We start from the raw sequence: 17,703 nt of genomic DNA, 5'->3' as shown, positions 1-17,703 counted from the left end.
AGTGGTTGATACCTTTTAACCTTTCAACCACTGAGGATTCTCAATTCGGAATATTTTTCTATCTACTGGCTAACATGGTACAAAGATATACATCTTTTCTGTATCAAAATGAAGCAAAATAGTAACATTAAAAATTACAACTCATTTTGAAAACTCAAATTCCCATTCCCCACTGAAGGCCAAAACTGGAAAGTCCTTAAGGGGTTAAGTATTTAAAAGGAATTTCCCATATATGTCACAGGGTAATAGCATTCCCTTGCATTGTATGTAGTTGGGCAGCAGATGGTGCAAGAGGTGAAGGATTTCATTTCCTTCATGGAAAAAAGAGAGAGAAAGGAAACAAGAAACTTTGGCAGTTTCGCTTTCAGTTTTCGATAATTAGAACAGAAACTTGATCCTTTGCACAGATAAAAAAAAGTCAGTAGAAGTTCCAGAACTCAGAGGACAAGACGCCATTACTCTAACACCAAGAGGTAAATATGGGCGCTCTTTATTGGGGATTTGTGAGACATTAGTAGGGAGTGAGGAGGCTGTTGTGACTCTTGAGGTCTTGTGGTAGTCATGGTGGTGAAGGTTATGACTCTTGGGGTCCGGTGGTATTGATAATGGAGGAGGTTGTGACTTGGAGTCCTGCAGTAGAGATGGTGGAGGATATTATGATTCTTGGGGTCCTGCGATAGTGATAGCGGAGGATGTTGTCAATCTTGAGGTCTTGCAGTAGTGATGGTGGAGGATGGTATGACTCTTGGATCCTGCAGTTATAGTGGAGGATGTTATGACTTTGTGGGGTCCTGCGATAGTGATGGTAGAGGATGTTGTGAATATTGGGGTCCTGTAATAGAGATGATTGAGGATGTTGTGATTTTAGGGGTACCATGGTAGTGATGGTGGAGGATGTTATGACTCCTGGTGTTCTGTGGTAGTGATGGTGGAGGATGTGATGACTCCTGGGGTAGTGTTGGAGGATGTTATGACTCCTGGGGTCCTGTGTTAGTGATGGTGGAGGATGTTATGACTCCTGGTGTTCTGTGGTAGTGATGGTGGAGGATGTGATGACTCCTGGGGTCCTGTGGTAGTGTTGGAGGATGTTATGACTCCTGGGGTCCTGTGTTAGTGATGGTGGAGGATGTGATGACTCCTGGGGTCCTCTGTTAGTGATGGTGGAGGATGTTATGACTCCTGGGGTCCTGTGTTAGTGATGGTGGAGGATGTTATGACTCCTGGTGTTCTGTGGTAGTGATGGTGGAGGATGTGATGACTCCTGGGGTCCTGTGGTAGTGTTGGAGGATGTTATGACTCCTGGGGTCCTGTGTTAGTGATGGTGGAGGATGTTATGACTCCTGGTGTTCTGTGGTAGTGATGGTGGAGGATGTGATGACTCCTGGGGTTCTGTGGTAGTTTTGGAGGATGTTATGACTCCTGGGGTCCTGTGTTAGTGATGGTGGAGGATGTGATGACTCCTGGGGTCCTGTGTTAGTGATGGTGGAGGATGTTATGACTCCTGGGGTCCTGTGGTAGTGTTGGAGGATGTTATGACTCCTGGGGTCCTGTGTTAGTGATGGTGGAGGATGTTATGACTCCTGGTGTTCTGTGGTAGTGATGGTGGAGGATGTGATGACTCCTGGGGTCCTGTGGTAGTGTTGGAGGATGTTATGACTCCTGGGGTCCTGTGTTAGTGATGGTGGAGGATGTGATGACTCCTGGGGTCCTGTGTTAGTGATGGTGGAGGATGTTATGACTCCTGGGGTCCTGTGGTAGTGTTGGAGGATGTTATGACTCCTGGGGTCCTGTGTTAGTGATGGTGGAGGATGTTATGACTCCTGGTGTTCTGTGGTAGTGATGGTGGAGGATGTGATGACTCCTGGGGTCCTGTGGTAGTGTTGGAGGATGTTATGACTCCTGGGGTCCTGTGTTAGTGATGGTGGAGGATGTTATGACTCCTGGGGTCCTGTGGTGGTGATGGTGGAGGATGTTATGACTTTGTTGTGGTACTGTGGCGGTAACGAGAGGTGTTTGTTATGGAGGTCATGGGGATACTGTGGCTATGAAAAGAGTATTATGATTTTATATGGGCCACAGTGGCAGTAATATGGGTACTATTGCTGTGTAGGGAGTATTATGATGGGGCACTGTGGCAGCGATGGTGTTCCAATGGTTATGAGGATATTATTATGTTGTTGGGGTAAGGTAGTTTCAACAGGGGTACTGTGATTATAAGTAGAATATTATAATGCTGTAGGTGGCACACTTGTGGTGGAGACGCATGTGGTTATGAAGAGGTTATTGTGTAGGGGCACTGTGCTTGAGACAAATGTTATTAGGAGGGTATTATGATGGTTTACAGGCACTGTTCTGGAGATGCATGTGGTTATGGGGAGGGTATAATGATGGTGTGGGGGCATTGTGCTGGAGACACATGTGGTTATGAGAAGGGTATTATGACTTTGTAGATGGTTATAGGGCAATGAGAGTATTGTAACTTTATCAGTAGCACTGGGACACTGATGGGATCTCTGTGGAAGAAATCAAAGGAACTTTAATAGTGGTAGACAGTGAACAGAACATTGTGGAGGTGATTGAGGTACTGTAGATGGATAGGAGGCACTGTGGTTATAATGGGGCACTGTCGATAAACCTCTGAATTTTATGACTAGAAATACGGAATCCTGTAATGGAAATAAAGGACATGTTACAGGGTTGACCCCGACAATGCAAATAAAGTATATTGCAGAAAACCTCAACTTTGCATATATACTAGCTGAAGAGCCCGGCGTTGCCTGGGCATAGTAACCAACTGTGGTTAGTTATAACAAATTATAATAATTATATTGCTTATAAAAACATTTCACATCATGTATTCAACACTACAGATTTGCATCACAAATTAACTAAACAATTACCCAAGTATTGATAGTATTTTATTTTCAACTCCTTCAAGATTTTTGGTTTTTCCTTTCGATGCAAAGATGAACAGATTTTTGGCAGTTCCAACTCTTGAACAGACCACATAAAGTTGACCATGAGAAAAGCATGGAGATTGCAAATTGATCCCTAATACTTTCAAGGACTGTCCCTGAGCATTGTTAATGGACATTGCAAATAGGATTTGAACTGGAAACTGGAGGCGTTTAAAATTAAAAAACAAATCAGATGGAATGAGTGGAATTCTTGCAATGAAAATGTCCTCTCCTTTGGCACATCCTGTTTCTGAGCTGTGTATCTAACCCTATCCTGTGTGATAATGGCTGCTGAGCTGTGTACCTAAACCTCTCCTGTGTGATACTTTCTGCTGAGCTGTGTATCTAATCCTATTGCGTTACTGACTGCTCAGCCGTGTATCTAATCCTATCCTGTGTGATACTGACTGCTGAGCCATGTATCTAATCCTGTCCTGTGTGATACCGTCTGCTGAGCCGTGTATCTAACGCTATCCTGTGTGATACTGACTGCTGAGCAGTGTATCTAATCCTATCCTGTGTGATACTAACTGCTGAGCCGTGTACCTAATCCTATCCTGTGTGATACTGACTGCAGAGCCGTGTATCTAATCCTATTCTGTGTGATACTGTCTGCTGAGCCGTGTATCTAATACTATTTTGTGTTATACTGTGTGCTGAGCTGTGTATCTAATCCTATCCTGTGTGATACTGACTGCTGAGCAGTCTATCTATTCCTATCCTGTGTGATACTGAATGCTGAGCTGTGTATCTAATCCTATCCTGTTTGATACTGACTGCTGAGCCTTATATCTATTCCTATCCTGTGTGATACTGACTGCTGAGCTGTGTATCTAATCCTATCCTGTGTGATACTGACTGCTGAGCCATGTGTCTAATCCTCTCCTGTGTGATACTGACTGCTGAGCTGTGTATCTAATCCTATCCTGTGTGATACTGACTTCTGAGCCGTGTATCTAATCCTATCCTGTGTAATACTGGGCTCCCCCTGCAGTCTGTGTCAAAGGGTGGTCTGTGTTGGCACGGTAATAAATTGTGCTATTTCCAGCTTTACATAAGGACGATAACACCACAGAAATGATAAGAATAAGGCCAAATTGTTTGGTGAATTGGAACGTACAGGGTTAAAATTTCACCTCACAACATAGCCTATGACGCTCTCGGGGTCCAGACGCGTGACTGAGCAAAATTTTGTGGTTGTAGCTGCGACGGTGCAGATGCCAATCCCGGACATACACACATACATACATACACTTTTTCCCCATTATGTACCTAGGGGCAAAATTGGTGAATTGGAACGCGCGGGGTTAAAATTTCACCTCACAACATAGCCTATGACGCTCTCGGGGTCCAGACGTGTGACTGTGCAAAATTTTGTGGCTGTAGCTGCGACGGTGCAGATGCCAATCCCAGACATACACACATACATACCTACACTTTTTCCCCATTATGTACCTAGGGGCAAAATTGTTTGGTGAATTGGAACGCGCGGGGTTAAAATTTCACCTCACAACATAGTCTATGACGCTCTCAGGGTCCAGACGTGTGACTGTGCAAAATTTTGTGGCTGTAGCTGCGACGGTGCAGATGCCAATCCCGGACATACACACATACATACATACATACATGAAAACATACATACAAACACATATTCAGCTTTATGTATTAGATTGCATCCTTATTTTTGCATGAATCCTGAATTACCCTCTATATTATACCTAGAGCTGCATTCACTATTCTGCTCTGTCTTTATACACACCCTTAACAGCTTGGGGGTGTCAGCATAGTGACTGTACAATTAGATAAATACTTATCACCAAAACAAGCTCTATTCAGGCACTATACAAGCAGGAAGTGCTGATTGATTTCGGCTCTGAAGGCTGTAGAATTGTAAATGCAACTCAAAAGCAAAATACAGTTTGCAACTCAGGTTCACTATAAGTTTTAATGTATTTAAAGCGAACAGTTCAAAAACACTGAATCTTATTTTCTCTCCAAAGTCTGATTAACAAGGGATTATGTACACCGATGAAATATTCTGTGCTTCCTGTGAAGCGGAAGTGGAAGACATCATAAGAGCGCTACATGAGAGTACCTTGTGCGACACAGCGTGTAGTGATACCACTCAGGAAAGTAACTCTTGTGACCTTAGAAATACCATAATAAACATTGCCATAATGGGACAGTCGGGCTCTGGAAAGTCCACCTTTGTTAATGCCATCCGTGGTCTTCACAATGACGAAGAAGAAGATGCTGCTAAAACAGGAGTAGTGGAGACCACAATGGAGCCCACCGCCTATCCACATCCCAAGCTGAGAAATCTGCTATTTTGGGATCTTCCAGGTACAGGAACTACCAGGACTATCCAATCAATCAACTATGATCACTATGACTTATTTATTATCATAGCTTCTGAAAGGGTGAGACACTCCGACATGGAACTGGCCAAGAAGATCTGTTCTATGAAGAAGAAGTTTTACTTTGTAAGGAACAAAATAGACACTGACTTAAGAGCCAGCAAGCTTCGAAGACGGAAGACATACAACGAGAGGAGAATATTGCATGAGATACGAGATAATTGTATCACAGGTCTTAGAGACAGCGGAGTGGAGGAACCTATTGTCTTCCTCTTGTCCTGCTTACAAATGGACAAATATGACTTTGAACTCTTGAAGAAGACCCTAGAAAAAGAGCGTTTTTGAGAAGGACAGTTGGTCTTTTTGGACTCAACCTTTTCTATATGGGCTAAGGCTCTCCAACTGTTGGGGAGTTACAGTGTTCATGCTGGGCGTTGTAGTTTCCCAACATATGGAGAGACTCAATATCAAACCTTAATACAGTGGGGCCATAAAAGGAGCTGTAAAAATAAGCAATCATTCTGTCTGATAGTCCCATGATGTATTGACACGTATGATTTATTTTCCAGACAAAGGCAATAAAGCCATTCAATAATCAGCTCTCAGGCCAACAATAACTAATTGTAAGTTATCTCAATAGAAAAAATATTGAATCAATTGTTTATGGTGAAATCCACTGGATAATAATGGTTGCCAAAGTGGACACTGCTTTAAATCATTAAGTAGAGACAAAGATGAAACCTCTTCTATTGCGATACTAGGATCTGCGAGTGGCATATGTCATACTGGTGTCTTCTGATGTCGCAGATAGTTTTTTTTCTATCTTAGCCACCTTGACTTCTAGTAGCAGACATAAACAGAAGAGGGCCCCTGTGCAAGAAAAAATATATGGGAACTTTGCAGACCAAGAGCTCCTCATAATGTACAATTTCTTCTCCTTCGAAGGTGGAGGTAGTCCCCTTACCGTCTTGGGCACTGTGCGGCTATACAAGTTGCACCACTGTTTTGTCTGCCCCTGACAACCACCCTGTAGGTACACGAGTAATCTTCAAGAAAATTGACACTGACTTTCACTGTATGTCTCAGGCTAAATGTCCCCTTTTTGATGGTCATCAGTTTTTGATTTTTAGCATTACATCGATGTCAACATTGATGAGATGGTGACAACCTACCGTTCTATTACTGTAATTTCTACTAAATGCATTTGCGATATATTGTTATGACATGTAAACTTATATTAAATTATATTTATTTCTAGATATTTGCTGGAGGCATGTTCAAAGCTTAATAGTAAAATTACAGCTGTGCAAGCTCTCTGGGTTTACGTGGGCTGTCGTGTGGGTGTTTCTGTTTAGCACTATTGATGCGTGAATGTGCTCGGATAAGGTGTTATCCGAGCATGTTCGTGTGCTAACCAAGTGATTTTGGCGTGCTCTAATAATATGTTGGAGTCCTCCCGCCTGCATGTCTCACGGCTGCTTAACACCTGCAACACATGCAGGGATTGCTTAACAAATAGGCAATCCTTGTACGTGTTGCGGCTGTCGAACAGCCGTGAGACATGCAACCACGGGGACTCGAACATATTTTTCGAGCACGACAAAGTCATTCGGTTAGTAAATGAACATGCTCGGATAATACATTATCCGAGCACGTTCGCTCATCATTATTTACTATTTAGCACTTCTTTTTCTTGTGTATTATGCAAAGTAAGCACTAAAGGCAAGGATATGCAAATTACATGGCGGTAGACAAGGAAAAGAATTAGGAGTGAGCATGTTAAGAGTTTGTGAGTAACTTGATGACTAAAGGTACTGTCACACTTAGCGATGTACCAGCGATCCCGACCAGCGATATGACGCGGTCAGGATCGCTGGTACATCGCTAAGTGGTCGCTAGTGAGCTGCCACACAGGCACATCTCACCAGCGACATCGCAGGGGTCGGGGGTCGCTACTTACCGGTCAGACGAGGCGATCCTGACGTCCTCCCGCCCGCGTCCACGCGTCGCTCTTCGTCACAGAAGGAAGTCCAGCAGGAAGCTGACGACGAGAAACGGCCCAGGACGTTCTCGCGCGATCAGCGATAACCAGCGGGGGAGCGGTCGAAGGTAAGTATCAGACATAGCAATATCGCTAGCAATATCGCTATAACGTCACAAAAACCAGTGACGTTATAGCGATATTGCTAGCGATATCGCTTAGTGTGACAGGCCCTTAAGGATCATTGCCTTAAGCTTCCAAAAATGTCTAACAATTGTTGAACCTTCCTTCCTGGTTCAAATATAAAGAACTGTAGAGTGAATACTGTGAAAACTAGGAGGAATTGGGAGAATATTAACAGAAATATTCCTGAAAAAACTAAAGTTATATTGATGGAGAAGCACTTTATAAGGATTAGACTGAAGAAGGCCAATGATGAATTGAGGGTTGCATTGGAAAAAACCACAAATTTCCACATGTGCGCCACTCAACCAACTTCTCACTTTGTTTCAATGCTGCTTTTCCAAATAAGAATGGAAACATTTCTGTATTTCAACAGCAGACACATCTAAGTTGATCGGCTCCTCTATTCTCGGGAATTGTGGAGTTCACTGTGGTCAGACCTTTTTTGACCAGACCAGGTCTTTCCTTAAACAAGGTCCTAAAACCAATGTTTGATCAATATCTTGAAACAAAATTTTGGGAGACCACATCATTATGACTTGTTAGAGCATGGTTTCTATACTGGAGAATCCTCAACTACTCTGGTGGTCCCGTCAGACTCTACCAGAGCTAATATATTCCTGAGAATGTAGTGATATCAGTTGAGCTGTTAGTGGGTAAAGGTTTTGCTCTCATAAATTCTTTCTTATTTTTCTTCAGACTAATAACTGAAAATGGATTCCTCTTTTGACATCATCAGTGATGAAGAAGTCCAGGACATTCGGTCAGCTTTAGAAGATGGTGACCTCTGTACAGCAACTGAAAGACTCAGCAAGTCTCTCAGGGAAATAGAAAATGCACCGTTGAACATTGCCATTACAGGAGAATCAGGAACAGGAAAGTCAACATTTGTCAATGCCATCCGTGGCATGGATGATGAAGAAGAAGGCTCAGCCAAAACTGGTGTTGTGGAGACAACAAAGGTGCCAACTCCATACGTCCATCCTCAGTATCCTAATGTAACTGTTTGGGATCTTCCAGGAATAGGAACTCCAAATTTTGTGGCAGACAGTTATCTCCAGTCTGTTGAATTTAGTCGTTATGACTTTTTCATCATTTTATCATCAGAACGTTTTAAGCAAAACGACATTGACTTAGCGAAGGCGATTCAAGCTATGAACAAGAAATTCTACTTTGTGAGATCCAAAGTTGACTCCGACTTGAATGCTTCCATGATCCGAAGGAAGAAGACATTCAATGAAGAGAATGTGCTCAATGAAATTAGAAATAACTGCATTCAAAGTCTTAAAGATGGGGGAATCCCACAGCCCCAAGTGTTTCTCCTCTCATTTCTGGACCTGGACAAGTACGATTTCCATGAAATGGAGGACACTCTAGAAAAGGAACTTCCAGAACACAAGAGACACATATTCCTGATCTCTCTACCCAACATTTCTTTGCCAGTCCTTGAGAAGAAGCGTCAGGCTTTCAGAAAGGACATATGGAAGTGGGCCTCTCTTTCTTGTGGAGTGGCTGCAGTCCCAGTCCCAGGCCTGTCTGTTGTTTGTGATATAGGAATTCTGGTGAACGCCATGACAAGCTATAAGAATGCATTTGGCTTGGATGAAAACTCTCTGGAAAAGTTGGCTGACAAGCTTGGTAAAGACGTCAGTGAATTAAAATCTGTGATCAAGTCCCCTTTGGTCATAAAAGAGATAAATAAAGAGCTTGTCACCACTTTACTTACTAGAGGGGCCACAGGAGGTCTCATGATAGTGGAGTATGTTGTTAGTAACGTCCCAATGCTAGGTAGCCTAGCAGCAGGGGGCATCTCCTTTGCTACTACTTATTGGATGCTCTATGGCTTTCTGAAAGAGATTGCTGAAGATGCAGTGCGTGTTCTTACGAAAGCTTTGGAGACACCCGTTTAGGCATCTTTATCCTATAGTAATAAAGCATACAAAACATTTCTAGTTATTGGATACAATGAAAACATTTTTGACAAAGAAATTAAGAACTGATTCAATGATTTATAAATGTGAGACAAAGTATTGACATTATCTTTGTGTTGCATTATTTGCCGGTTATTGCCTTTGAGATGAATTGTTTATTGCTGGACAAGAACTCGTTCTGACCGAAAATATGTGCATGTGTTAGTGTGCTGTCCGTGTTACCCGTATGGAATGAAATGCAGCATAAAAATTAAAGAATGTTATGTATCAAAGATGTTCAAAGATAGAAATAGCGATGAGGAATGTGATAGATACATAGAAAGAAATATGTATGTGTGCTATATAATCAGTGCTTTGTATGTTTCTTTTTCTATACAGGGATGGCCATTTATATGGATACACCTGGGTGGGCCATTTATAAAATGGCCACCACCCATCTTGAAAAGTTTCCCCCCTCCCATATACTAACGTGCCACAAACAGGAAGTTGATTTCACCAACCATTCCCATTTTATTTAGGTGTATCTATATAAATGGCCAACCCAGGTTTAACCATATAAATGGCCCACTCTGTACTTGTTTTTTTATTTCTAAATAAATAAATTACTTAAAAAAAATCTGTGTGTGCTCTCAAGTAATTTTCATAACCAGCAGTTGAATAGCCGACCGCTGGGGGCTAATATTAATAATCTGAAAAAGGGTCCATTAGCCTTAAATGTTGCCAGGATTATTTATAATAGCTCACAGCTGTTTGCATAACCTTTACTGGTTAGTTTAGAGAGGTACTCCAGAAAAAATGACGTAGGGTCTCCTTATAAATTCTAAACTGTAAAGGCCAAATTAACAGCTGTGGGCTGATATTAATAGCCTGGGAAGGGGTCATAGATATTGTCCCCCTCTCCCAGCCTAATAACATGAGCCCTCAGTGGCCCCAAAACTGCTGCATCAATAAGATGCACCAAATCTGGCACTTAACCTCACTCTTCCCACTTGCCCTGGTGCGGTGACAAGTGGGAAAATAGTTTTGGGGTTCATGTCAGCTTTTTTTATGGCCGCTGACATCAAGCCCATGGGATTAGTAAAGGAGAGGTGTCTATAAGACGCCCCCATTACTAAACCCATAGTTATAAAGTATAAGTAGATAGTTGTAAACATAACACATGTGGAAAGGAAACGATTTCAACAATATCAATGCAGATTGCCACCTACCACTCACTCGTGTATTTAATGGAAGCATACCGGGAAAACTGCATAAAGCATGCTTAAGAAAAAACTAGAAGCAGTCATAGAATTCCATAAAAAAATGATATCTTTATTAGCTACAAATAGTTGTTTGTTGATCTGAAACATTTAAGTGTGACAAACGTGCAAAAGAATAGGAAATCAGGAAGGGGGCAAACACTTTTTCACACAACTGTAGTTTCTATCTTTCACATTACATACAAGCACCTGCCTATGAGGTCCAACCAACAACTTGAATAAGTAAATACAACACACGAGGTCTCCGTATCTAGAAGATCTGTCCATAGATGGGGAAAAAAACGGATATGAAAAGGAAGCGTCTCCATGTGAAGGGCCACAGCTCATAACACACAGAGAAGCAAACCTGGTACAATGCAGAAGCCAATACGATCTTTTAGGGTTTGTCCTCGAGATAACTATAAAACATTATACTCAAGTCTGATATGTTATAAACGTCTGAAAGGACACCTACGATCCCCGGATATTCTAAGCCTAAGTTCATGCCCCCAAAAAACTGTCCGATCTTCATCCAGAAAAAAAATCAGAAGTTTTTTCATCTCTATTGTCACCTGTATGCCGTTGTTTATTATGCACCAAATTTACAAGACCAAAATCAATTCACTATGTCAAGAAATGCAATATAAATGTAAAAATCGAATGCTCTTCGCATGATTGCTTTGGGATCCGATTTTTTATATTTTTGTACATACCTAGATTTGAAGTTTCATTCAAAATCTGGAAGAGAATAGTGTATATTCTTTCACATGAACAATCAGTCCATGTCAAAAACTGTCATTTGGACAGGCAAGTTGAATGACATTGGCTCTGGTGCAGTCCATGTGAGCTCAGTTTTTCCCACAGTCAGCACTTGGACCTGTTGTGCAGACGTAGCCTAGAAAAGAGCTAGTGCTACAAGCAGGCGACGCTGGGACACTGCATCTAATGATTCTCAATAGACATTTTGACACCACCTTGGAACACATGGCCCGTCCATGATACATATGGTTGGATTTTCATTTGAATGTATTACTACATTTTTTCCTGCAACAGACACTTATGGCCAAATGGAGCTTCTCTAGGATGATGACTTTTTTTTTTGCCTTAACCACTTCATAACAATTGTTGAGGCAAACTGTATTTTCTACACAGAAAAGTTTGGAGACTTAAATCATACAAATGAATTTTTAGATTTTATACAGTTTGTTACCCTGTACCAGACCAGAGTGCCCGATTCAGTCAGTCCCATGGAAGATCATAGAATCCTAGAATGTTATAGTTGGAAGGGACCTCCAAGGTCATCGTGTCCAACCCCCTGCTCAAAGCAGGATTCACAAAACCATCTCAGACAGGTGTCTGTCCAGCCTCTGTTTGAGGACTTCCTTTGAAGGAGAACTCACAACCTCTCATGAATGACAGAATATTCCACTCACTGATCACCCTCACTTTTAAAAAGTTTTTTCTAATATCTACCGTATTTTTCAGATTATAAGAGGCTCCGGATTATAAGACGCACCCCAAATTTTGAGGAGAAAAATAGGAATTTTTTTTTTAAAATGGTGGTGCTTGTTATAACCCATGCGTCTTATTGCTTACCGGAGGTGGTGACTGCGGTGAAGCAGATTCCCAGGGTCACTGCTGGAGGAGGCAGGAGTGGGGTGATGCTGCAGGCCGCAGGCTGGGAGGAGGGGGTGTCCGATGTGCAGTGCGTTGCTGCAGGTGTCCGGTGCTGCGGGGGTGTCCGGCGCTGCAGGTGCCCGGCGGTGCTTCGGGGGTCTCCGGTGCTGCAGGGGGGCTCTGCTGACATTTTGTGAAAGGCCAGAGCCCCCGCAGTCCTGTGGTTTCCTGTGCGGTGGACTCCGGGAATATGGCGATGAGAATTCAGCGCTTGGTGCCAAGATCTCCATCCACCACACAGGAAACCACGGGACTGCGAGGGCTCTGGCCTTTCCTTTCCCAAAATGTTGGAGAAACTCCCGCAGCAGCAGCACCGGAGACCCCAGCAGCAGCAGCATCGGAGACCCCCACAGCAGCACTGGAGATCCCAGAAGCACCCCCTCATCCCAGCCTGCATCAACAGTACCGATATACGCATTATAAGATGCACCCCCCATTTCCCCCCCAAATTTTAGGGAAAAAAAGTGCATCTTATAATCAGTAAAATACGGTAAGTCGTCGAAATATCGACGGTTACATTAATGTGCCCGACATGGGCACTAGACAAGACCAGCGACGGACTCAAAACGCTCCATAAACAAATCTGCAAGACTGGGGACGACCCATGTCCCTATTGTCCTGCCAAGCCACTGCAGGCAAAGCTCATACTTAAAATAGAAGAGATTATGCTCCAGGATGAATTTTGACCCGCTCAGGTGGAGTGTCCATACTCCGACCACTGAAGATGGAGCTATAGAAACAGCCGAGACTGACTGGCACCAAAGATAGGAGGATTGGTCAGATGGAGAGGTCATTGCATCTACCCATCTGAGTACCATTATTGCTATTTATTTGCACTTTACACTTGGAACAGTTGGCAGGATGGATGATGATAGACAGCAGCATAATCCTCTATTTCTGCACTTGAAAATTTCAGTTGGCGCTTTACTGAATCACATTCCAAAGTTTAATTGATACAATTTGCTGATGAAAGACCGTCGAGAGGGTCTGGAAGGGGAGACATGGATATGGCAATTGCCATCAGATTTCGTTGGCTACTTGTAACTGGAAAAATTTTTGGTCACTTTTTGCCTGGCGTAAAACTACACAAAATTTGAACTGCCAAAGAAAATAATATGGTCCAAAACTTGTCCATAATAATACATGAGAAAAGGGAGTGACACAAATACCAAAAGGCACAAACTAAAGATAGAAAGGCAAAAACCACAAAAGAAAAAAAACACCAAAAAGACCAAAAACAATGAATTATTCCATTCTGTGTGTTTGAATTCCTTACCAAGGTCAAGAAACTAGTTGGCAGTCAATAAGGACACTTCTTTATGTTGATAAACGTCTATCCGTGGTGCAGCTTTTGAGAAATTTACACTGTATTCCATGCAGTTTTTGAAATTAGCTAAGTAAAGAGCCTTCTGCATCTATGAATTCTGAGTACCCATCACCCAAACACTGATTGACAGGTTTCTTCCTATAAGGCTACCTTACAATGTCTTGCATTGACTTCAAGAGACAAAAGGGAAGGGAATGGGAAAGTAGCCATGAAAGCACCAGTGGAGGAGGGTTTAGAGTTCTTTTTATTTATTTTTTTTAGGAACTTTTTATTTTTTCAAAGATGTGGATCCTCTGATAATTTGAAATAATTTGTTTTTTATGAATTTATTTTCTTTCCTGTTTAGATTAATGTGAAAAATCAGCAACAATCCACTACAAGAATCGACATTTGAGGAATGAAAAATCCACATCGCAGGTCAATATTATTTCAAAAACTCTCTTTAAATGTCCAGAAGTCTCCCAAACAGTGAAAAAACCTCCTAGAATCCTGAAGGTATTAGAAAACACCGGGGACACTCACATCCACCAAAACGTTACCAATTTTCGACATCGGGTGTAATAGTACACACCTTTCCGGGCACATGTCAGCTGACATATACAGCTGACATGTGCCCGCTACAGCCGCGGGTGGAATCACGATCCATCCGCGGCTGTTAACTAGTTAAATGCTACTGTCAATCTCTGACAGTGGCATTTAACTTGCACAAAACCAGAAACGTGTCGTAAATCCCGCCCACTGGTGACTCCGTGAATGCGGGTCAATGATGGGTCGGTGTGACAACCAGAGATCTGAAGCAGACCTCTATAGTTGTCACTGCCGGATTGCTATGAGTGCAGCTTGGTGGTTGGCGCTCATAGCAAGTGAGCATTTTTTCTTCACACAGGCGATCTGATCATCGCCTGTGTGTAACAGAGGTGATTGAAGCAGTGCAGCTGCTAGTCTTCCATAGAGACTATTGAAGCATTCCAAAAGTAAAAAAAAATGTTTTTGAAAATATAAATAAATATAAAAAGTTCAAATCACCCGCTATTCGTCTCATTCATACTAAAACAATAAAAAAAAATCAAATATACACACACATGTGGTATCGCTGTGTTCAGAATCGCCCAATCACTATAAAAAGAGAATTAAACCGATTGGTAAGCGACGTAATGAGAAAAAAATTCAAAATGTTACAGTTACGTTTTTTTGGTCGCCGCTACATTGTAATTAAATTTAATAACAGGCGATCAATAATTGTATCTTCACCAAAATGGTATCAATAAAAACATCACCTCGGCGTGCAAAAAATAAGGCCCAACCCAGCCCCAGATCACGAAAAATGGAGATGTTACAAGTCTCGGGAAATGGCACCATTTTTTTTTCAACAAAATTTTGATTTCTTTTTCACCACTTAAATAAAAAAAGCCTAGACATGTTTGGTGTCTACAAACTCAATGACCTGCAGAATCATAATGGCAGGTCAGTTTTAGCATTTATTGAACATGGTAAAAAAAAAAACTGTGGAATTGCACTTTTTTGCAATTTCACCGTACTTGGAATTTTTTTCCCCATTTTCCAGTACATGATATGTTAAAACCAATGGTGTTTTTTCAACTTGTCCCGCAAAAAAACATGCCCTCACATGGCCATATAAAAAACGAAAACTCAAAAAACATAAATACCTCTGGTCGTGGATGGGTTAAGGAAAGCAAGTGTCCACATGCACTATGAAGAGGTGGGGGAAAGTGATGTTGGGGACATGATAAAAAAGAATAATGTAATAGAAAATGTAATGCAATGCAATAGAAAACAAAATTCTGCAGGTTTCTATCCTCCTTCGCTGTCGATTCTGCACAGCGTATTTTCTGTGTGTAAATGAGATGTGTTCAAATCTCATGCTCTTTGGTGCGACTGAAAATCGCTACAGGTTTTCTACCGCAAATTAGGGCATAAAATCTGCAGTTTTTTTTCTTTTTAGAAAATTGGGTTTAAAGAAAATATTTGTAACGTTTGGCTCTTACAGGCTTCGTGTTTGTGAGCATTCAACTTAAATTAAGAGGTGCTCCGGAAAAAAAAGGTAAAAATTAAAGAATTTCAAATGCTGTCATCATTCAATCTGAATGATCTGATTGATGGACTCTCAGTGAACTCACTGTGCAGCAAGCACTAGACAGTGCAATACGCAGACTATAGAAAGTAAATGGTGTAACATTTTAAATGAAACCCAATTGCAAAAATTATTGTTAGCTGGTGATTTCTGCAGAGTCTGAACAAAGGATCAAAGACTCTAAAGTCACTTGTGGGTGGTTTCATTACTTCACTGCCCAATTCCATATAGGATTCTTTACAACCCACCATGAAAGACAAAGATCTTTGTATTTATTTTTTAAGGCTTTATTTCAGGGCTCAGATTTTGCTTTGGATCTAATGGTAATTCAAAGCAATTGAAAATAGTTGTGGATTTCTTTTCTATTGAATAGGGAAAATCAGCAACAAATCTGCGACTGATCTGCTACAAAAATCGACATGTTAGGGTGTGTGCACACGCTGCGGATTCTGCTGCGGTGTACAGCATCATAATATCCTATGGATATTAAAAAACCGCGGTGCAGACGGTGCGGATTTTTCCGCGCGGATTTGCTGCGGTTTCTAAACCGCAGAAAGAATTGACATGTCAATTCTTTCTGCGGATTCCGCTGCTGTTTACCATCTCCATTGTAGAGATGATAAACTGCAGGGCAAAACCGCAGGCCAATCCGCAGGTCTTTTGACCTGCAGATTTACCTGCGGATTTTTCAAAATCTGCGCGGCCAAATCCGCAGAGCATTCCACAGCGTGTGCACGTACCCTTAAGGTTTGAGAAATCCACACCGCCATACTTATCAATTATTTCAGACTGACCGGAATAAAGGAAGACATACCAAACTCCTTGAGGAGTTGGAAAACTTTCTTGAGAATGAAAAATTTTCCCGGAATGGAAGTTATCTGGAGGCTTTGATTTTTGTCCAAATGCACTTTCAAGAAGTGTGGATAAGAAATGGTTATTAGAGTTGAGCAAAAAGATCTGCAGGATCTGCTCCTTCTTATGTGTAGGCCTCAGCTTAAGTTGCAGTGACACGCACATAAATATCGCAAGTGCCTACTGATAAGAAGAAGCGAGGGGGATGCTGCAGGTATTAGGAGTTTTGCAGGGTTCTCTGCAAAAGGATTATTGTTGGGTTTGCAAATATTTTAGCTCGGTTACATTGAAAACAGTTAGGGTACGTTTCCACAGTCAAGAAACGCTGCGTGTTTGACGCTGCGTACAGCCGCAGTGTCCAGATATTACAGCATAGTGGAGGGGATTTCATGAAATCTCGTCTTCACTATGCGTATAAAGACGCAGGCGATAGACCCACGTAAACGGACACGTGGCGCGTCTTTCCAGAACGCATGTCTGTTTTCAATGCGGCAACACTTCGTCTCCACACCGTAAATTTACCATAGACTATCATTAGATGCGGTAAAACCGCATCTGATGATTAGTCACACGTGTAATAACTGCGTAAACGCAGCTTACTACCCATGTGTACTAATTTAAATAAGGTCTTACCTCCTCCTAATGCCAGAAGTCCCTGTCCACTGCAGTTTTCGAGATAGGTTACTGCGAGAACTGCCATGCACATGACCGGAGGTTATCTCCGGTCACTAGGCTAGTTCTCCCGGTCAGCTTACCATTATAACTACAGTGCAGGTGACCGCTGGAGATCTCCGACGGTCATCTACAAGCTCTGCTATGTCTGGATGTCATGCATCCAGATGTAGCAGAGCTGGACTCGTCGTGGGACACTCGTTTTTAAGGCCTCTTTCACACATCAGTTTTTTGCCATCAGTCGCAATCCAGCAGTTTTGGGAAAAAACAGATACGTTGTGAAAAACTGATGCGACGGATCTGTTTTTTTGCTGGATTCGACTGCCCTACCTGGTAATAATAATTGGAGCATGCACAGTTTAAAAAAAAAAAACAGAATACGTCACTGGATTCCATCATTTGATGGACAGTGACGGATCCTGTGCCCATAGGCTTC

General features: G+C 42.0%; 1 protein-coding gene across 2 annotated transcripts; it reads left to right on the top strand.

The window, feature by feature from the left end:
- Positions 1–323: 323 nt before the first annotated feature.
- Positions 324–10,025, top strand: LOC141085351 (interferon-inducible GTPase 5-like). 2 transcript variants are annotated; one of them, XM_073570638.1, is made up of 2 exons: positions 324–473; positions 8,178–10,025. In XM_073570638.1, the coding sequence occupies exon 2, from the start codon at positions 8,192–8,194 to the stop codon at positions 9,386–9,388; it is 1,197 nt and encodes a 398-aa protein (XP_073426739.1). In that variant the 5' UTR covers positions 324–473; positions 8,178–8,191; the 3' UTR covers positions 9,389–10,025. The 2 variants fall into 2 exon arrangements, with proteins under 2 accessions (XP_073426739.1, XP_073426740.1); XM_073570639.1 differs by lacking the exon at positions 324–473 and adding an exon at positions 5,666–6,343.
- Positions 10,026–17,703: the final 7,678 nt, after the last annotated feature.

The sequence above is a fragment of the Dendrobates tinctorius genome, unplaced genomic scaffold, assembly GCF_039654945.1.
Source record: "Dendrobates tinctorius isolate UK_male_01 unplaced genomic scaffold, ASM3965494v1 ptg000028l, whole genome shotgun sequence".
Classification (NCBI taxonomy): domain Eukaryota; kingdom Metazoa; phylum Chordata; class Amphibia; order Anura; family Dendrobatidae; genus Dendrobates; species Dendrobates tinctorius.
This window is presented reverse-complemented; position numbering and strand designations above follow the sequence as displayed.